This window comes from Neodiprion pinetum, chromosome 1 (assembly GCF_021155775.2).
Source record: "Neodiprion pinetum isolate iyNeoPine1 chromosome 1, iyNeoPine1.2, whole genome shotgun sequence".
In the NCBI taxonomy this organism is placed as follows: Eukaryota; Metazoa; Arthropoda; class Insecta; order Hymenoptera; family Diprionidae; genus Neodiprion; species Neodiprion pinetum.
Window position 1 is genome coordinate 7,748,644 of NC_060232.1, and position 22,219 is coordinate 7,770,862.

Below are 22,219 nucleotides of genomic sequence, written 5' to 3' on the forward strand. Positions count from 1 at the left end.
GAGTGCATGCGATCAAATTTATTTTATAATGGAAATCGATCCTTCAGATTATTATTACAGGTGAGATCAAGTATTACACCGGGCTTAGGTAACCACTCAAAACTTTATTAATTTAATAATATTAAAACACTAAAATTATATTAACTGGACATTAGTTTTATTATACAATGTGGTTTTTTTTTGGCTTGTTAATGTACATTTGCATATTATATCAGTGGTTTTAAGACATGGAGATCAGGACGAGTTAAATTTCACGATTAGCAAGAATCAAGATTCAGTCTTTTTACTGTAGTGCATATCTTTCCTTGAAATATGTAATTTCTCAAACTCACGCGTGAAGAATATTTTATTCCTTTGAGTGTTATTGATCATTGGTATTAATTATACTTATTAGCGAGGCTAACATTTTGTTCAATTGCTGATTTTATTCGAAGGGCAAAACATGGAATTGTTCTGAAAATAATTTCAAGGTAACTGAATCTTCAACTTCTTAAACTGTCAAAGTTGACTGATCTCTACCGATCTCCATAATTTCTGTAACAATTTAGTATATATATATATAGACGGTTCCGACTTTCATGTTGCATATATAATATTTTAAAAATTTCTCTGATCCACAGATCGAAGATTATACATATTTGACTTCAAGCATTTATTCCAAATTTTTTTTTCTATTACTCGTATAATATTTATTTACACTATATCAGCATATATGTATTATATATATATATATATGTATATGCTCATCAGATATATAATTTAGAATTGTTCGTACAATAATTGTGTACGATAGTTCGTATGTCATTCTCAACAGCAATAACTCTTTGTACCTATTATATGAACAGATACGTGTAGAATCTCCAACGCCTGGACGATTTATGTACAAATCTCCATAAAAATGTTGCGTCTTGTTTTTCACCAGAAACGAACGAACGCACGCCTGCATTTTTCGTAGTCATATGGAATAGGACAAAACTAACAGTGTCGTGAGATGAAACATATTAGGATAGAGATTCAATAAAATATAACATTAAAGTTTTCAATGGGCACTTTCACCGAATTCCTCGGTATAAGAGGTTTAAGATTTGTCGTTCAAGCCCGAGGGAGGAGAGAATAAAAAGAAAGGCAAATTCCAGGTCGCTGGACATCCTGGATTGTCCCGGACGTCGATAACACTGTACAACGGATCTCCTTCTGCTTCGGCTACATATGATAACTAACCATAATACTATATTTATGTAATTGCGATTTTCTTGCAAAAATTCGTTTGTTGATATGTCTAACGAGTTGAGACGAGAGGATAGCTGGTGTGCAGGATGTTATTCTTGAGAATAATAAAACTGCAATTAATGCAATATCAATTTTTTAGGTGCAATGAATGTCAGTATACATATATATTATGTATTATACCGTAAATAATATAGCAGTGCAGAAAAAACCTGAAATACAGATATAGCCGCAAGGAGTAAGTAAGTGATAATATATTTTGATATTATGCGTGTGAGTTTTTATCACGGGTAATACGTTCAACGTTATAATTGTAATATGCAATTTTTTATGTTGCAACTGCACACGCAAAGATTCTTCGGTATATAACTTTGATATACGAATTATAAGTATATATATTGCTTAATTATATAATATTCGTGATTAAACAATTTCTATACACGTAAAATCGATGGAACGTTTTAATAAATAATTTTTGTCTATTATTGCTCTGTATATACGTATAGAAATGCACGCGATTGGTGTCTGCCGAATTATAAGAATTCGAAATATATTATTATTATACACATTTGCGTGGATATGTAGCATACATCGACTTTTGATTACTCTAATGATTGACGGTAAAATTCGGAGAAGGTTGACGGTGTAGCCGAAATTTAACTATTCAATGACATCGAATTATCCATTTGTTTTGTAATTAAATGTACTTCGAATTGTATATATATATTATACACATTTGTTATAATTAATATGTGTGATTATATTGAACCAAATATACGTGATAAATTTAACAGCAAGCGTAACTCAACTCTTCTTAAAGCAAATAAATTCATTTTCAATTCTATCGATCAATTCCATCATTGTATTGCTCCAAGTGATATCTAATGAATATTATTTCCTCTACGGAGTGTTGATTTTGTTTTTAAATATAACTGATTTCGCTCTACTTCATTTCGAATCCTTGTATTATCACATTAAATGTTATTTTATCAATTTATATAATACTTTGTTTTCAGCTAACTAACACTTTACTATACTAATTCATTATTACGTCTTTGGTATCTCTATAATATTCCACTTGTTAATTTTTTTTTTTTCTTTATCTTCGCGTATTAATTATGCACCGTTCGGAAAAAAATTGCACAATGCCAACTAAAAATTATCTTACAGGCTCAATGCAGCAAAACTTCTTTTTATCGTCAAGCCTTTATCTAAAACTTTACTTGTTATCACAATTCTGTGATAACAACTTATATCCTCGACATTCTGCATATGAACTTTTCCCTTAAATATATCCTTCAAGATTCAAGCATAAGTGGATTCTCCGACCTATTCAAAATGCCACCCAAATATTTTCTCGAGACAACTTCCGTAGATTTGGCATTTCAGTCAATCTCAATGATTAATATGATGTAAAAGCTGTGGCAAGTGTAATAAAATAACGGCGCGAAATTTGAAAAGATCATTATTCGGGATCGATAATTCGCTTACACGAATACTTCAGCGCGTTACAATTTATGCCTATAAGATTCTCTGAGCCTATGTAAAAAAAAAAAAAAAAAATTAGATTTGTTGTGTTTGACCATCCTTATTTAAAAAAAAAAAATATATGTATATATTTTTTTTTACATTATGTAAAATTTGATCATATAATACTAGAGGTATATCAGGGGTATAACAATTATAATAATGATATAATTATTTCTCCTTTGGACTGAGATTCGCAGTCATATACTTACGCTGTACATGAGAATGTAATGTATCGGTGACATGATACTATTGTTTGATCGAAAAAGTAACGAAGGCTTTGGCGACTAGAACACCGACAATCAAGGATGCCGGTGAGTTTGCAAGAGGTGTTGTTGCCGCGTTGCAGAGATCGGTTGTACACGAGCAAAACGTTGTGTGAACGTCGTGCGTGCCGCTTCTTCCCACGCAATCTTTGTCGTCTCTAGGATCCTTTATGAAACCGCAACCTCGTACGACCCGTATTTTTCCGTATACTATTAAAGGAAACAGATGGATAGATACACCGAGAGAAATTTTTAGTTTCGGTTACCGCTCAGTCCTTAATTATTTTCATTTTTTACCACAATCAAAAAATATAGTTCTAGGTACAAAATGATAATTAGTTTTTTAGCTGTTACCGGAAAGTCTAGTATCCGTTACTATTCTTTCTCATTACGATCACTGTTGCTATATTTTCTTGCAACCGTTGCGAAAATTTAATGCTCGTGCAAGAATAAATTGACGTTAAAGCCTTGTTTAACTAAAAAATTAGAGCAAACCGAACAAACTGATTTTGCGTTGCAATTACCAGAAAAGTATCGACGATAGCGCAAAATGGTTAGGCGTACCTCGTTTTTCGTTATTCCAACAATATTCCAACAGTTTTTTTAACGATACCTGTTTTACTGAATTTTTCTAGTTATTGTAACAAATGAAATTTTTCTCATTGCAGATGCATGGAACGTTAATTATTTTCGTTGCGTCCGGAGGAGAAAAAAAAGAGCGAGGAAGAGTATAAAGAGTCAAAATAAGCTACTCGATATCATCGAAATCAAGAAGACGAGTGGAAAAATGAACAACAATGAAATTAATGTTTTTATTTTATCCTAGACGTTGAAGAAGAGAAAGAAAAAGAAATGAGCCTGATAGTAAAACACTGGTGAAATTAGAAATTTCATTAATCTTTTTTCAAGATGCCGCGATACTCTATCGATTTTAGTCAACCATAGATCGGAGATGTTCGAACTTTGTGGGATTAAAATAATCGTTGATACGAAAGATTTGTTACATATTTACCGATAAGGTCAAATAGTTTTTTGATACCGTCGCGATTCATGATACCAAACAGATATTCGATATCAAAATACGTTCGTTATATTGTAAGAAATTATTTAATGTGTTTTTCGACTTTGATAGATAACAACAATTCGCAAATTATTATGAGAATACTTTGTATTGAATTTTTCACACCTGCAACTGATTGAAAGAAAGTCAAGTATAAAAATTTTGCTCGTCAGTTACATAATTTTTTTCTTTATCTTGTACCTTTCAGTACTCAAATTAAATTATAATGTTTATACATAATCATATATAGTCGATAAAACCAACGACGAGAAATCATCGCAAATAAATCTCCGAAGCAAATGTGACTGAATATTTCACATTTATCAATTATTTTCTGCAACGTTCCTCAGATTTTCATATTTTCCAAACAACCAAAAACATTATACAAGTATTAGGACTGTAGAATGAAAAGTGCATGATAGATAACGCTGCAAATTTGTATCCATGTAAATACAACTATACAACTACACATATATACATATACTTTCGCATAATTGCTAAACCATGAGTGGATACGTAAAAAATCTCATTACAGAGCGTTCCAACTTTCTCCCCAGTCTTCCCCAAATTGTTAAGTTTCTCTTTTAACCATGCGATAACGCTGTTTTGCTGTACATAAAGCAATTTAAATGACTTCAGACGGGACTTTGTCCTTTTTCTATTTTCTTCATATACACGTAATTATATTCACTGCAAAATCCTTTAGTGAATAATCGAAACGAGCGTTTATCAATATACTCTAATCTTCGTGTCTCCAGTATCAAACGTTATCCCGGTACGAAAAAGGCGAAAAGTCATAAAAATACAACTCGACATCGACGATTGCTGTTAAAGGAACAAAAACCGCACTGCAGACGTGCCTAGCCGTCGTTTCCGTGCCAACTATCACGAGGAACTGTCAATTGCTGACGAACTAGAAACTTACCGGTACATTATATGCAAAACTGTTATACATCGTAGCCGATATCCATTGGGACTCTGAACTCTTTATACGTATTACGTACATATGTACACCCATCCACCCATCCATCCATTCGTCGATAGACAAATCAATTACCCGCAGACTAGACATCCGCAGTCTGCATCTGCAGTCTACTGGTGCACTATACCTGGTGTATAAATGCGCCTTTATATCTCGCCGTGGAACTAGTGCAGTGCGATTAATCGATTAATCAGCAGCTTCGATCCAACGTTTTGCCGATTAATCGATAAATCGAGTTTTTCGATCAATCGTGTTTCCAATTAATCGATTATTCAACGATTTCGGTTAGTCGTTCTTCCAATTAATCGATTAATCGAGGGTTTGAATTAATCGCGTTTTCGATTATTCGATTAATCGAAGTTGCCTCGTGATAATTCTGCAGGTCAATCGGTGTATCGCTCGCAACTGATTTACCATGCTCGAACTATACTCGTATGTGACCGACTAAGTAATGACTCGTACATACAGAATCTGTGTACGTCGGTTCTGAATCAAATCGAATCGAATCAAATCGAATCTGGAATCGTCGACTAATCGAAAAACTCAATCAATCGATTAATCGAAAAAACGATTACTCGAACATCTTAATTGATCGACTAATCGAAAAACCAATTAATAGAAACGGCCGATTCATCGCTTAATCGCACAACATTGCTCTGGACATGATACGCAAATCAAATCTCAAGCCACTCGTATTTGCTCAGTTTTTACTCACTTCTTTGCGAGGTCTTTCTGCACAGAGTCGGATCGGCGTTCCCAAGGTGTTCGAGTCGCGGTTGAAAACTGCAGTTTACTGTGCCCAGGCTGTACGGATCAAAGGGATCGCCGCATCTAGGATCGTACTCGCTGTTGCACTGGTAGCAGACAATCGCATCCCCTGGAATTTTCGTAATTTGAAGATAATTATGTACGGCGATGAAAAATCGATAAGGTACCTAGAAAAAAGGAACGGTTGCGAGGTCGATGAAATCATGTAATGCGGTTTTTAAAATTTCTATAATGCAAAAGTCACAAATTTTTTTCTCCCAACTAATTCGCATCGTTTTGATTCCGGAGCTGACCTGCAGAAAATATTTCACTATTTTTACTATTTTTATACAAAAAAATATCCATTTGTCCAAGAACAGAGGAAAAGTTGAACGGTGCGGATTCTACCAACATTGAAAGAGGTTGAATAAGAATTTCATGTTATTATGCCTGAACCCCGTTTTCGGAGTAGTTGGAGAATTAGTATGTGTATAATAATATGCGCGTAGGTTTCCACATACTTGATTGCAACTAGTGTATTTTAACTTTCAACGAAGTTGTACCTAAGCAATTGAATATAATCATTTGATAAGTACTCAATGAAAGTTATTTCACAATAAAATGGATATAAAGTACGGATTTTTGGCCAACCAGCCTCCTCAAGGAAGTAGAGAAAACACTTTTAACACGAGAACATATTAGATAGAATAATAAAGGGTAATTAATCAGGGCAACTTCCGCTTTTGTCAATTGTTCTCTCATGTGAAATTTATAATCTTCGCAAATCAAATCATTCGCAACGATGTATCAGCCCGTCATCCCGTGTACGTACACAGTATACACTATACAAATATTAGTTGAAAAATAATAATTTACGATTTTCCACCACGCAACCCCTAAACAGTTTGCTTCGATTAAAATAAAGGTTCTCTCAAAATATGAGCGTTTCATGTTATATGAAAGATCGCGCTCGGTTGATTTTTCACTTTTATGCATCTTTTTTAAACTTACAAAGTATCGCTAGTAAAAAATTTTTTTATAGCTTACATCAATCATATCATCAATTTACGTCACAAACAACATCCACACTTTATGACGTGTTTAGTTGATGTTTGAGGAGTGTATCTGACGATTTTTTCATTATTAATTCAGTTTCATAAGATAGTTATAATTTAATATGAACTTTTAATTTAGGAGAATAAGATTCCCGGATGATATATCGTTGCGTTATGGATCGTTATCTTTGGGTGAACATAAATCCCAGGAAAGAAATAATAATTGAAGTGCTACAACGTTTTTCTTCACAAATTCAAAAAAATGCGAAAAGAAAGTGAAAAATCAAACGAGCACGATCTTTCATGTAACGTAAAACGCTCATATTTTCACAGAATCTTTCTTTTAACCTAAACAAACTTTACAGGGGGTGCCACGGTGGAAAATCGTTAATTATTTATTTCTAAAACACCCTAGTACGCATGCAAGGATTGCAGGCTGCAAAGTGGGTCGGTATACCCTCCAGTACACGCTTCAATAGTCAGTCGCACGTGTATAAAGTATACGAATGTCATGCTTGTCGACATCATAAGCGTATAACTGTAAAGGAAGGAATTCCTTACACACAACAATCAAGTCACTGCATACATAATCACCAGGTAATAAAAATTCGCTGTGCGAATATAAATATGTTCGTTCTCGATAGATACTAGAATAATTAACGTTGAATTTCGTAAAAGTCTGATACTGATTATAATATGCGTAGTTTTGTACATCAACAGCCCTTTTTCCGGGTGAATTATCCCTAGTTTTATACCGTTTCACAACCCACGCTCAATACTGTGCAAGCATCAAACAGCGGTCACGATGCACAATATGTAGGATACACGCGTGTGACATACAGACTACAGTAGGTTACACAGTTATTCGCGAATCTATGTTACACACATGCATATATGAGTAAACATGTATGTATATCTATACACAAATATGGTTAGTTACGTGACCTATCGAAACGATACATCGCGATATTTGTCTTACTTTGCGATTTTACAGTTTGAGCTGATTACTAATTCGTGTGCCGCGTACACATTTTTTTTTTTTTTTTCAACACACATGGCGGCTAAACACTCTCGCGTCTCTTGATATTTAAAAATATGCGTACGGCACAACCGCTATTACGGATTCTTTTACACACGACGTGTGCGTTATACATTTTTTATTTAACATTACTTTATTTTCAATTTATTGCACGAAATTTCTCCTTTCAAATAATTTGCACGATTGTAAAGATTGTTTAATGCACATTTCTACTGATGTCAATGTCAACATTTTTTTTATTAGTTACGTATTCGCAGATAACACGTTGTATGTTTGGAATTTCATGTTGTTACGTACAAAATTTCACGCAACGTGTTGAAAAATCCACCATTCCTTTCGCACGTACCTATAATACGGTCCGTTTATTATGCTTTCGCGTAAAATTTGCATCGACTGGTATTCGTAACACAGTTTGCGTGAATTTATAATTTTTTTTCAAATCTTTGCGCGGTTTTGGAACAATCTCATGTATAATTTTCATGAAAGAAAGATTATCGACTTGAATCTTCAAGATCTTAGGCTGTAAAAATATTCAACAGTGTTTGCAGAGTAGGATCTTGAAAATTGGAAAGAAAATAATTTACGTTTCCTTTTACTTCACGGCTTTGATATAATTCTGTATAAATCGCTGTATTGCACGAAATTGTAAGAGACATTTTGTCAGTTTGACAAAAATGTGTCCCGATAAATGATTCGCCAGAGAGATGTAAGGTTACATTATTGTATAAAAAATAAAAGCCGCAGCACGATTTAAAGATGCCGATGTAACCAGTTGACATTTCCCAGCGACATTTGAACGCACCTAAAACAAGACCTTCGATCCTGCATCGGGAGAGTAGCTGTGAGAAATGAAATCGGTTCGTTTATCGTAAGGTTTTGGTCCCAGATCCAAACTGCCTTACTAACCAAAGAAATTATTGTACATGACATCAAAGAAGTATAATAGTTGAATAGAACTGCTCGAATGAATAGATATATAATTACATTTTCTCAGATAAACAATTACCGGGTATTTTATTATTTTTATTATATTAGTATTATATATATGATGATTCTATGGTTAGAAAATTAAATAAAACGCATAAATGTGTATTTTTATCGATTATTCACTTCTGAAGTAGCACCGACGGAACTTATAATTGTTTGGTAATTTTGACGGATGATTTTTTACAATTTTCACACAGTTTTAACAACAATATACGGTCGAACGAAGGCAAGATCATGCAGTTGGCGTAGGAAATTCACTCACGAGCTATTTCGTGCAACATGCAGCAATTGATTTAAACCGTGTACAACATGAATTTTTCTATAAACGATGTACTTTACGTGCATAAATTTTTAAGTTCATTGCTCGTCAGGCATTACCAACATTACGAAAGGATTGTTCAGTCATACGTTGAATATAGATCGTCACATTTTCCCAGTTGAGTTCAGACCAGACGTTGCTTGCGTATAACATATGGATGTGTCTACACGTAATATATGTGCTTAAAAACGTCTTTGGCTTCTTTATTTTTGTCATTTTTTATTCTATCTCTTCTTCCGCGCTTCTAGAAATAGCTTTACGTCCTTACGGAGGTTGCTTCACCAGCAATCGATACTTTTTACTAATTTTATCACGAGGTTAGTTACAAATTGAGTATTTGTCAAGTTATTATATTTGTAAGCTACCAAATTTCTGTAAAAATAAAACAATAGAAAATACTGGAATTATGAACAAAATGAAATTCAGATTTCGATACACAATTTTCAATCGTTCCAAAATGGTTCAAAATCTGATAAATCTATTCGGTTTCAGACTACAATTGACCATTTTACTGAGAAGACTATTTTCTACAAAGTCATTGGAATAGATTTATTTTTTGCGATAGTAAATTAAACATTGATAACGACGCCAACATGAAAAAATGTTTCAGTGAAATTTTAAAATTTTCCGTCTAGATTCTTAAACATTGCGAAACGATTTGAAATTAAACATCGATATTGAAACTTTTGTTTGTAATTTCATTTATACATTTGAATTTTGCATTTTTAAATTATTCTTCGTAGCTTACGAACATTATGTAATTCAATAACTATTCCGTAATAAAATTCTTTAAAAAAGTAACGATCTTTGGCTAATAAATCTCCTTTAACGTCGTTCTAAGTTTTCGCGTTTGCCGACTACGTAACAAAGAGCCGATTGTAAGAATTGTCACACGTAACACGAGTGTCGGCTCGGTTAGCTGGCCCACTTTGTTCCTTTCGCACTTACGTAGGTGCAATACTTATTTTTATTGGACAGTTGTCCTTCCCTTGTTAGCGAGGATTTTGGAACCCATCATTTTTCGCCCAGTGAACCGACCGACGATGTCTCCCCCCTTGTTATAGATACGTGAAATTAACTTGTTCAGCATTGCGTGAAAATGACAACGTTATGAAAAATTGGTAAAATATTTTATTTTCGACCCGCGCTTTGTTTCGAGTCACGACACATTTTTACGGTCTGAGAACGTAACATATTATACATCAAGATAAATCTCTGTGAATAGTTTTCACGCACCTGTGGCGCATATTGAATAAGGCGAAGATAATAATATAATACAACAATATATATTGGACACATTTTGTGTTTAATAATAATTATGCAACGTGGAACGAGTATAACTACGCACATACACAGCCGTTGAGAAACGATGTATAACGTACGTACGTACATCCATAAATTCCGTGTATCTATGTATCGACTGCATCGTATTTGGGCATATGAACGCGGTGAGAATGTAAATTCGCTAATTCGACTTATACAGCATGTAAGAATTCATCAAGGTTGAGCCTTGTTGCGTATTCGCGCAAGAGGTTGAGGAGAGAGATCGGTTATATGGGTAAATCCAAAACTTTTAGCTTCTAGCGAAGCACGAAGAAATTAAGAATATTTCTTAAGATAGCGTTGATACATAATTGTAGATTTTTTTTTTTGTTTTGTCAGTTCTACGTAGTATCGGAAACGTATTTGCATAATTAAATCTAGCGGAATATATGTGTTATATATGTATATACATTATGTATTTAGTAAAGTTGTAGAAAACTTTGCAAGAGAAGAAATTGTCGAAATTGTAGGCGGGAATTAAAAAAAATATTTTTCAACCTTTATTGATATTCTACGATCGCTCTTCCAGTTTTTATTTAAATATAATATGTTTGAGTTGCTCGTCCATGTGCCAAAACAATAACCCACTTTTCCTCGCGTGTGCTAATTTGAATGAAAAAAAAAATATATAAATTATTCAGCTACAGGAATGCGAGTATGGATTTTAGAAAGTTTTTCATTTTCGTAAAGTTATTCATTTAACACGTACGCCTTTTGATGTATCGATAAGTGATAAATGCTGTCATAATATTGTTGGTTGGAAGATGGATTTTTCGCGAGTTAACTGTCCCGTCAATAGTGTTCACGTGGTAACAACGCAAAAATTATTATAAGAAGCGTAAGCTGTGTATGAAAATCAGTTTTAACAACGGCAGATGAAAAATTTATATTTTCATTATTGTAAACTAGAGTATTTCGTATGTATCGAGTGAATCAAATAGGGGCGCCACAAATCTACGTACGTATCAAATATAGATCACGATCTTGTTAGCAATATTGTTATATTTCAATTAATGCAATACGAACATATTCTAATAGCATTTACGGTATCTTATTTCATTTTGGTGAACGATTCATGTATTATCGCGAACCATAATATATTACTATTGATATAAACAAATTAATTGAAAAATAAAACCGTGAAAAAAAATCACGTCAAGCAAATCTGTGCAACTATATGTAAAAAAAAAGAGAAACAATTAACACTACGAAGAAACTTTCGCTCTCAAATTTCAAAAAGTGTCAATTGATACACGTTGAATATAATGCATTCCACCGAATTACAGTCAAGATACGGGTACAATATTTATCATCTGTGACAGTAGTCGGTATTATACGTCGTGCATGCATCGATGTGCTGATTGCGAGACAAGATGATAAACACGAGCTTGAAGCGACACGATTCCCTGGCATTCGCATGGAATAAGGGTGAATCCGCATCGCGAATTGCGGCAAGACCATCACGGAAAATGAAGAAACTGATATCGGGGAGTACAAGAAGTCGTTATTATCATAAGGAGAAACACCTCCTCGCAAATGTTGAAAGTGCCTTCCCTGCAGGGGGAAAAGTGGGTCGCTCGATATCCCCGACGGGGAAAGACCATAGAGCTTGCAGCCACCGGGAGGCTGTCGACTAACTGTACATATAGGGAAAATTTGGAAATTCGAGAACCGGAAAATCGCCTGACGAGCCCGCTTTCGATTCGGTCTCCCCGAGTTTTCGCTTTCGCTTGCCCGGCGAACATCGAGCGAAACTTTTCAGACATACGCCGTGTGCGTAACGTGAAGAAGCGCGGAGAGAATTATGGAAACAATGATTAGAGTTGTGAGATTGAAGTTAGTAATATTATTGCAATGACGTGTTGTGAAATTGTTTATTTCGCGATATTACAAGAATTGTCTGAAATTCAGCGAACGATAATAAGGCAAAATTTCATACTCGTACTTCAAAAACTTGACTCGTTCAAAGTAATTCTGAAATTGCAAAACAGTGATTTTTTTTTTTTTTTTATAATGCTTCGTTTATACCTCAACGTCACCATTTTTAACATGGTGATATGCACTGTTGAAAATGATTGTGGATCTACTACACATTTGCTGTACAAAAGATAGTTAATTTACGAAATCAGATTGTAGATTTGCTAATTCGGTGTAGCGACGTAAATTAGATTTTGGATTTTACTAAAATTTATAGGAGAAACACACGGCGGTAATTTGAATAAACAGTAAATGTACGGTGAATTTACTGTTCCGTATCCGAATAAAACTTTCAGTACAGCGTAGGGAGTTCCATGTGAGAATTTTTAACAGTGATGTTCTGTTGTTGAAAAAATACATTCCATTTGGTGAAAATGAATATTAATTTTTACATCGACCTTTGAAAAACGATAACATGATTTTTCATCTTATCTTCGCTACCGCGTACTTTTTCAATAATCACCGCGCTGAGAACGAGCCACAATACAAATCGTATCGACAATTTGTGTAAAAGCAATTGCGTTTTCCTTGTAAAAATTAAATCGACTTGTGCTAAATTCCTCATATCTATTTTAGAACTGATTTAGCAGCTATACATCGAATAGTTGCTAACCTCCGCTCTCTCCTCCTCATGTAACCGAAGCCCTACCTCGGCCTACGGTACGGTGGATTTTCTACGACTTCCCGAGAGCTGCTTAGAGATATCTGCTTCCAAGCTCTGCATCCTACCCCTAATCCCCTTTCCCATTCCCCATTCCCCACCCCATTTGCACCCTAGTTATCGCGACCCGCGCTTTCACCCACATTCCAACGGTACGTCCGTCTCATCCTTGTCGTGCTTAATTCACTTTAAAGTGCATTTTGTCAATTCAACAATTGCAAAATAATGCTCGACCGTATAAATGAAAACAAGATTCTGCCCGCATTCGTTTGGAATCGCATTTCTTCATTAGGTCAAAAACAAAATAATAATAATAATTTTGCCACGAAATACTTGTACGAAAGTGATTGAATTTACATCGATTAATTATCGACAGTCAATCGCAGTATTCGGGCAAACAGAAAAAAAAAAGTATGTTATCTCGTCGTTCAGGATTGCACGACAAACAATTTATTATGACTAAACGAGGGAATCGGAGAAGGACGATAATCACTTTCGTGCACTTACCGTGTTGAAAGAGGCTAAAAAAGAGGATGCAGGCGATAACGGCGGTGGTTGGCAAGAGTCTGCGAAGAGTGATCATCATGATCGAATCACCGGACCATGTGCTTGGCGAAACGTCAAGTCGATCAGGGATTCGACTTTATACCCTTGGCCTCAGAACGATCACAATTAATGTTTACACGAAGATTATATTTTGTTTATTTTATTATTCCGATAGATTTAGTGCAGATATGTGTAAGTCGGTATACGTATACGGCAAATGCGGATTACTTCTGGGTTTCTTTTTTGAAACAGCGAACAGGTGACAAGTTTGTCAACTCAATAACGATCCGAGGGGTGAACGGGCCGCGAGATCACGGACACAATTTAATTGATGACCTGCACTCCGAGACTCTGTAAACGAGGGTGAGCCGTGGGACCGGGATCTGCACGCCTCAATCAACGTACCACCCGGCAGAGCTACCCTGACCCTTCGCCGTTTCGTTCCGTTCTGTCCTGTCTTTACGGAATTATTGCCCTAGCGGGTATCCTTCACGCCGGCGTCGCGACGCCCGGGGAAGAGGCGTTGGGAGGGGAAGGGTGGGTGGGGGGGGGGGGCGAGGTGAAAGGGGATGAAGAGGCACCGTCATCCCTTAACGGGCGCCACGTTATCGCCGAGCGTATTATCAGTTATTTGCTGTTTGTTGAAAAAACTGTCTCCGTATATCCGGGATTTGATTGGCTGAGAAATCGTTGGAGAAGATGTTAGTTTGGAATGAAAAAGATATGGAAAACAACAACAAAACAAAAGTGTCCTTATAGTTTAATATATAGATATTGATGTAGCGATGTGATATTGTTAGTTCAGTTCTAATGTTCTTTTTTTCTCACTTTCTTTTAATCGAATATTCATTCAATTGACAGGTACGTAACGAGCCTTTAACAATGTAAAGTTGTTAAACATATTTCGACATTCTCAAACGTATAAACTGTGAAAATCTGACAATTTCAGAGATATTTGTAACTTGAAAACAATTTACATATTTCAAGCTATGGATGTGACGTTTAAAAATGGAGAGCATAAATAAATAAGCGGGAAAAATTTAGTAGCCTGCAAGAACCTGTCTTCAATTTTCCTTGCAGTTGCGTACTTATAATTCAATTACTCGTAGGTCAATAAATAATCAAACTTGTTCAAACGAATATTTGTATTTTCACAAATAACTCAACAAGTGGCTTACCGATTAAAAAAAAGAATGATTTTGGCTCAAATCTGACTTTGTCGATTTATCGAACATATTGATCGTATAGCGTAGTTCTGATCAAATTTTAACACCTTCCTAATCACAGTATAATTAATATTTAACGCTATATTATAGGACGCATCGTTATCGATCAAACAGATGATGATAAGACCTCCTAATCGTTCATCTTTTTTTTTACCCCGACATGTCAATGGTGTAAAATCGGTCGCACTACAATCTCACGATCAGAGACCGAGGTTGCTATTAGCAACGTTATTATAACGAAAAACATTGGAGAAAAAGTCACACCTTTATTAATTTTACAATCATTTTGAAAGAACTGAGATTTCGAAATACGAGTGCGTTTTATTTTATTACGGTTTACTGAATTTCAAACAATTCAAGACCCGCGAAACAACGGTTTTTCCTCAACATGAATCGTTACGATAACGTTATTAGCGGCAATACGGCAATCGGAGAATAATCAAGCGTAAAGTCCGATGCTTACAGTATTATTAGGGCGGTTAATATTTAAGCTTTGTTCTTTTAAGTTGTCACTCGACAAATTTGTGATAAATACTGAAAAAAACTGTCGAAAAACCTGGAGGAGGTAGGAAAATGTATGGAAGTCGCAACCAATTACTGAAATATTGTTTTATTTTTTTTACGGTTACACCTTACGGACTTATATATGTATATAAGTCAGTAATTGGTAGCGACCTCCATACATTTTCTTATATATATATATATATTGGTTTATTTTTTTTGTATTTTGGTGCAATTAATCCTTCATCAATCAACAGCAAACTGCGCCTACCAATTCCGCAGTTGGCTTCTTCTCGTCTTTTATCCGAAAGATTAATCGTTTCGGAGAAGTTTGAATAATAGTTTTTGTTACCGAAAGAGGAGTATTACATCATCTTAATGTCCCTGTTTCGTTTTCAGTACTGATTTTTATGAACATTGATTAATTGTAGCGCAATACGAAATAAACAAACTGTGACATATGTATATATATAAGTCCGTATGGTGTACACATAAAAATAAATAAAAAATATCTTGATGTGCTATAATATATAATAATTGGTAGCGAACTCTAAATATTTTCCTACCACCTCCAGGTTTTACGACAATTTTTATTTCGCTATTCGTAACAAATTTTTCGAGGAACACCTTAAAAAAAAAAGAGAGTTTGAAAATGAACCACCTTGAGCATTATATTGAGAATTTCGAATTACTCAAAATGCTTTACGAGCGGTTCAACTAACGTAAGAATAAACCGAATAAACAAACTCATACTCACTCAAGTCTCAGCGCCAAAAAATTGTTTTCTTTAGTCGGCAAATAGACTGGAAAGCTAATATGGAAAGCGCAACGTTCGACGTTGATTCCGGTCATTTTCAACCACGTGGGAGGGGCGAGATACGACCGTTCAGCCATATTCGTCAGAGAATTGAAGGGTTGCGCGATACCGATAAGAACTCGCCGATCCGCGGTGTTCGACACTCGTCTGCGGAATGAAACGCACATGGCAGCAGCCAGGTTTAAAATTCCAGCTGTAAGACGCGATAGCTCGAAGCGCGTCGATCGTCGAGCGTCGACTGCTGTCAAAGTGGTCGAGCGAACCTAACCTAAAATTTGAAGTTTAGTAGACCCGTTGCGTGTGCTGGTTTATAGCACCTCTCAATTGTCGTTAACAGTCTCTGTGAGTGGAGAAAAGCAAGTGGATAAGCGTCGCAGACTCGGAATAAGATGAATTTACCTCGCGTGCTTATCGCCAGCACGGCAAGCGGAAAGGCCGATGAAATAGCCAGAGGTACGTGTACAGCCTTCCCAGCTTTGGTAAACAACGATTCGGGGGATGAGCAGCTACTTGTAAGCAATTACTCGGTAATATCATCAACGGTATATTCCGCAGATATCGGGGCTAAGGAACTCGACACCGAGGATGACGCTGTCAACTACTACCTCTGGGACATCGAGAACAAATATTACAAGGCGCAGGTTATGCTCTGCACCACCGACAACCCTCTTGTCAAAATTGACTCCGAATCTGTCGAGGCGTTAATCATTTACTACGACGGTCGACTTGTAAGTCGTACTTATACGAGAGCTTTTTTTTTAAAATTCTTACGTGTCGTTGATGCTGACTGTACTCGCGTTTAACAATGATCTGAAGTGTTCCTTTCAACTTTCTTGCATCATTTGCATCAGGAGAACGGAACAAATGCGCTGGACGAATGGGCTCCGCTGATCAGTTCACTTTCCGAGGCTGAAGTACAAATACTCGCTTGGGATTCGACGATCCAAAGAGGAAATGGTGAACGAGGTAAGTTTGGCAACAGCATTATTCACCGAGTTTGTAACGTTGAAGTAAAGGTGCGTTTTAAGGAAAGATTGTTATTTGGCAACTTGAGAGTTGTCTGAAAATGATGAATCGAAACGTACTCATAGTTTGAAAACTTCATTTATTCAGTCTTTTTGGAAGTGAAAAATAAATTCAATTTTCATTACGTCATCGTTACTAACTTCCATCTTGTAAGTTTGTAGCGACAAATTGATCCCTGAGTTAATCATGTTATTCTACCAGTCCTGGAGTGGTGCGCACAGTACAAATTTGAACTCGTCGACTTCAATCGCCCTGAGGCAGTGGAAAATCCAGATGATTCGGAAGATGAAAACGAGAAGCACGGCATTGACAGAATCGTCGAAGCTCTTCATGCTCATACTTGGCCCAACATGGATCTCAAAGGTATAACTGCTGTATCAACGATGTTTTTTCTCATACGTTGAGTCAATGAAAAAAATCAGTTTTGTACAAAGTACGCGATCCACCCGTGAACTATCTTTAAAGAAAAAAAAGCATGCTGCACTTGTTTAATAATAGAGACGGTATTTTTGACAGGCTGTTCGACGCTACCAGAAAGCGGATGCGTCGATATAGCGGAAGTTGACGAACAGTTGCAGGGTGTTCATTTGAACGGGATTCACAGTATGTCCCAGGGTTTGCAGTTAGAGCACATGCTAGGTGAGAATAATTGACCTAAGATGAAGAGTTCGCTGTCTTACAAGTGAGAGTAAATATCGAGCAACGAATTTAAATAAACGACATGCCTATTTGAACAAAACTTGCAGAGGGTATGATGGGAGGCGAGAACGCAGATTTCGGCGAACTGTTTGGTCAGTTACTCGCGATGAAGGAGCACGCGGCTACTTTGCCGGAGAATCAGAGGCGGGCAGCGGCGGAGGAACTGGTAACAGCATTCTGGAAAGCGATGGGCGGAGATCCGGAGGAGATAGACGGTCTGGACCAGTGAAGAAGGTATCATTATGTAAACGAAGACGCGTTGTACATGTATTATGTATATGTTGAATATGGTAAATAAATATATAAGCATAGTCATATTTTTGTGTTCTAAATCAAATCTCTCCTATGCCAACGCGGCCGCACATCAGGATCCGCAGTATTATCCCCACACCATGTACCGGATGTGAAGCTGTAGTTGAATTCCTCGGCGTCGATTGCTCATCCGTTAACCTTGAACGTGAACTCGAACTGGACTTCGCCGCAACACTTGATACTCGACGAATTCGGATTTGTCAGAGACGAGTGTTGTTTTTTTTTTTTTCTTTTTTGTTCCAACTGACTTCCAAGTTTAGTCTTCTCTCGTCCTATATCGTACATTAATTTTAATATTGTACACGGTTTCCGATAGCAACAGAGCCATTTGAAGAATTTAATTTGATCATTCGATGACCCGTGTTTACCGATTACACGTATATAGCTGTAATAAATACCGATGCTCGGTTTTGTGCCTTTTTTACCGTTATGAAAACATTAACGCTAATCAGTGACGCAGTGCTGATTTACCAAAATTATTCAATCGAAGCTGTCCGCTAAGGTGATAATTATTCAACTTTACGTATGATATTGAATTGCATTCCCCTAAAAACGAACCATTAGATATTATTCAATTAGAAATGTGAACTCCCGCTGAGTAAATTTATCTCCAGAATGATCCGAAAATGTGACGCAATTGCTATCGATTTGGAAGGTCAGGAGAGATTATAATCTTTTCGACGTTTTCGTACCTTCTCGTATCTGGTTAGGACAGAATTTATTTGAAGACATTTTCAACTGTGCATAATTTTCAGCTAAAGTGCCAGTAGTAGAGTTGGTCGAATGTGGCAAACGAGTCGAGGCAATGAAATTAATGAGTTTTTGCTTTATTTTACCTTACGACGATCTTTCTAGGAATATCCTATTACGAAACCGATAACGTAACAACATCTTTTTTCCTGTAGGATTCGAAATAAATTTAAAATTGAGACGTAGATCGTAAGACATGCGCGTCTACACGCAAATCAGTTTCGTTATAAGCTTATTGTCAGTTGTTTTTGCGGGACATCATCAAAGATGATATCACATCTAACAATAAGCTATTCTCGTCGTTATTCTAATTGGCTTTATACAGTATTCGATGACTGGTTAGTCCTGTAAATGATCTTAGATTTGAAATAAAATCCCAAGTATTTCCAATCGTGGCCATATTAATTTTACATCGGCGTAAAGCGATTCAAAACGTAAAATACTTTAAAAACATATTTTTTTAATAACTCTTACGGCTAAGTTTTGAGCTCAACATTTTACCTTTTACTCACAGTTTCAAATATCACGCTACCTACATCAATTTTCAATTTCGGAGAGACTTGATATTGCTTTTTGCAAAAGAGATTATAAGTATTCGAGGTGTGTATGTTAATTATACGCGATTGTATGGCATTTAAGCTTGAAATCATTATACGCGTCACCGCGTTCCAAAAATGTTTAACATTACTTTCCCCTCTGTATGCGACGAGATGAGAAAAATAAAGAGTTTCTCTTTTGCGGATCTTTCAAGCATCGGTCTCAGGTGTAGGTACGATAAGTTAATGGGTGCGCTTTTTGTGCAAGACAGTCTTATTTATTGTAATACCCATAGAAAAAAATCCCTTATTTTGAATAAAGCGATAAACGATTTTGCCCGTGAACGCAGATAGAATTTATCGAACGTCAATGATTACGACGACATTTTTCCACACCTTGAGCATTATTTCTATGTGTCGTAACATCGCATTGAGCGAGCGTGCGTTACAGCCATCACCTGCTGCCGGCTTGCAGACGAAAGTCGTTATTTTATCGCGCTCGTAAAATTAGGATTCATCGCGTGAACCACGGCTATTTTCGTAAATTTTATTTATTCTGCTACAATAAGAAATCTTGAAACTATAGTGGGTTTGACGAAGAGACTCCGCAGTTTCCGCTTCTTGCAGAAATACGCCATTACGATTTAGAGAGTTAAGGTACGTGTACCGGTTATTGACCTCTTTTTGTTCCATCTGTTTGATCCTTAGTTCTTGAATAACAAAAAAATTTATTTCTAGCGTCTAACTCTCTAGCAATTGGTTTTAATCCTCGAGAAATTCACAATTTGTACCGTAAATTTGTAATTTTGAAAAATACAAGGGTCAACAATTGGTTCTAAACGTCTCGTTAATTGGTACACTTACCACACCCGATCCGGGTAAATAAATCGAGGGGCCTTGAAAATTGGTAAAATCTCGAACCAACTCGAGGCAAAAATCGCAATTTCTTGGACTTTAAGATTCCGAGCGGTGTTCGAGAGTTGCGGTCGTCGTATTAAAATCCGTGGAACTGGACACTGATGTCCAGTAAAATCCCGCCCAGAGGAGAGAGACAGGTTCGGTGATCGTAGGCGTGCGTTGGTTGAATACCGATATGTTTGCTTAGCTTGAAAATTCCTTGAAAGAAACCTTGCGCCAAGAATTCGAAAGGAAGATCTTGTCTCATGTATTATACCTCTTGCCTGCCCGAGTGAAGTCTCGCATGATTATATGTAAAAACGCTGGACACGCGGCAAGCAGCTTCCGCGGATGATGATTCAGCCCCTTCTAATTCTCTCTCTTTTTCTCTCTCGTATAAATTTTCTCTTTATCCGCGATATGTCAGCTGGGTAAATGACACGCGGAAACATAAGTACATAGACGTGCACAGACCTCATGGTTTACTCATACCTGTAGCAAGTGTAGGTATGTAGGTATGTAGGTGCCTACCTAATAGAAAAACAAGAGACTTCGGAAAGAAGAAATTTCAGGGCGTTTGTTGTAGCAGAAAAATTATACTTGGTACCATCTTGTTACTCGTGATCGATGAAAAGCAACGGATTTATTGTATACAGATTAGAAACACGCGGGATAAAATAACCGCAGACTGTTATCGACATTTTTACCGCGAGGAATAAAAGTACATATTATACGATGTATATCATAATCGTGAAATTTTTAGGAAAAAAGATACCTATTGTTTTGCACTGTATGTGAAAATAACAGTGTATTTACATAATAACACGGATACACCGTTCACAATTGGTAATTTTTTCAACACCCCGTATATGCCACTTGTGCAGGCTTTTACTCCGCGACGAGAGACATGAGAACATGTCCTCGTTTTCTTTCAACTGTATGAAAGAGATATCCTTATAGTTTTTTTTTTTTTTTTTTTTATCCAGGATTAACGAGTTATTTCTTTAATCTTCAATTTATTCGAGCATGAGCAGGAATTAACCCTTTGTGGCACAGCGTCTCATAGATGAAAGATCTTTTCTGAATCGGTTATTCAAGGTTCATATTCAATTTTTGAGATATCGCTGTAATTTTGTTTTTTTACGTAATTGGAACGATAAGATGTCAATGTTGATGTTTTAGGAAGGATTTTGATGATTCCGCGATTATAGTTTAGCGCTATAAGTGTGAACAAAGTGTTGAAAGCACCTATTTTTACAGAATAAATGTAATCTTGGGAAGGTTATGGTGACTAGAAAAGCGGAATTCGGTAATCTTGGATTTTTGGAGTCGTTAAAACCGAATCCAACGTCAAATATTCAAGATTCAAAATAGCGGATCGAACATGGCGAATTTGAAATCATAAAATAGATCTTACGAGCTCATTTAACATCCGTATTTTTCAATTTTGCAAATTTCGCACATCTGATCCTATTTTAGAAATCAGCGACCTCGAGAATCTTTATATACCCAGTTTCAAGGAATTTGACTGCAAGGAATAATGTTTTATATACCTACTATAATTTATTTACATACACGGCACAGCGGCAAAATTCCTTTCTTCCGCATTCTCCAAAATCGATTATAACCATATATTTTTTTTCCAAATCTTCCCGCGTTCGTCGCGTACGATCGTTCAGAAATTCGGGATCGACGAACCCGTTATCGCGCGTTTGTTATGCGTCGTTTATTAGGTATGC

The 22,219-nt window shown here is 36.2% G+C and overlaps 2 protein-coding genes across 4 annotated transcripts in view; one reads left to right on the forward strand and one right to left on the reverse strand.

The window, feature by feature from the left end:
• Positions 1-84: 84 nt before the first annotated feature.
• The window catches only part of LOC124220082 (UPAR/Ly6 domain-containing protein crok), a 152,893-nt gene continuing 130,758 nt past the window's right edge, over positions 85-22,219 (reverse strand). For 2 of the 3 annotated variants that reach the window (XM_069133060.1, XM_046628512.2), the window contains 2 exons: positions 5,778-5,939; positions 85-3,230 (listed from right to left, as the gene is read on the reverse strand). In XM_069133060.1, coding sequence (XP_068989161.1) covers positions 3,004-3,230; positions 5,778-5,939 — 389 coding nt within the window. In that variant the 3' untranslated portion in view covers positions 85-3,003. Of the gene's footprint in view, positions 3,231-5,777; positions 5,940-13,677; positions 14,175-22,219 lie in introns of those variants that run through there. The other variant, XM_046628502.2, reaches the window with a different exon arrangement.
• On the forward strand, positions 16,480-18,300 carry LOC124220075 (alpha- and gamma-adaptin-binding protein p34). The gene is made up of 6 exons (XM_046628489.2): positions 16,480-16,713; positions 16,816-16,988; positions 17,112-17,226; positions 17,488-17,649; positions 17,803-17,925; positions 18,033-18,300. The coding sequence occupies exons 1-6, from the start codon at positions 16,650-16,652 to the stop codon at positions 18,212-18,214; spliced, it is 819 nt and encodes a 272-aa protein (XP_046484445.1). The 5' UTR covers positions 16,480-16,649; the 3' UTR covers positions 18,215-18,300.

Excerpts from the sequence above, each read along its gene's own strand:
- LOC124220075 (XM_046628489.2), top strand. The coding sequence starts at position 16,650 with ATGAATTTACCTCGCGTGCTTATCGCCAGCACGGCAAGCGGAAAGGCC. Across the intron at positions 16,989-17,111 it reads TTTACTACGACGGTCGACTT|GAGAACGGAACAAATGCGCT; the intron begins GTAAGTCGTACT and ends CATTTGCATCAG. Across the intron at positions 17,650-17,802 it reads GCCCAACATGGATCTCAAAG|GCTGTTCGACGCTACCAGAA; the intron begins GTATAACTGCTG and ends TATTTTTGACAG.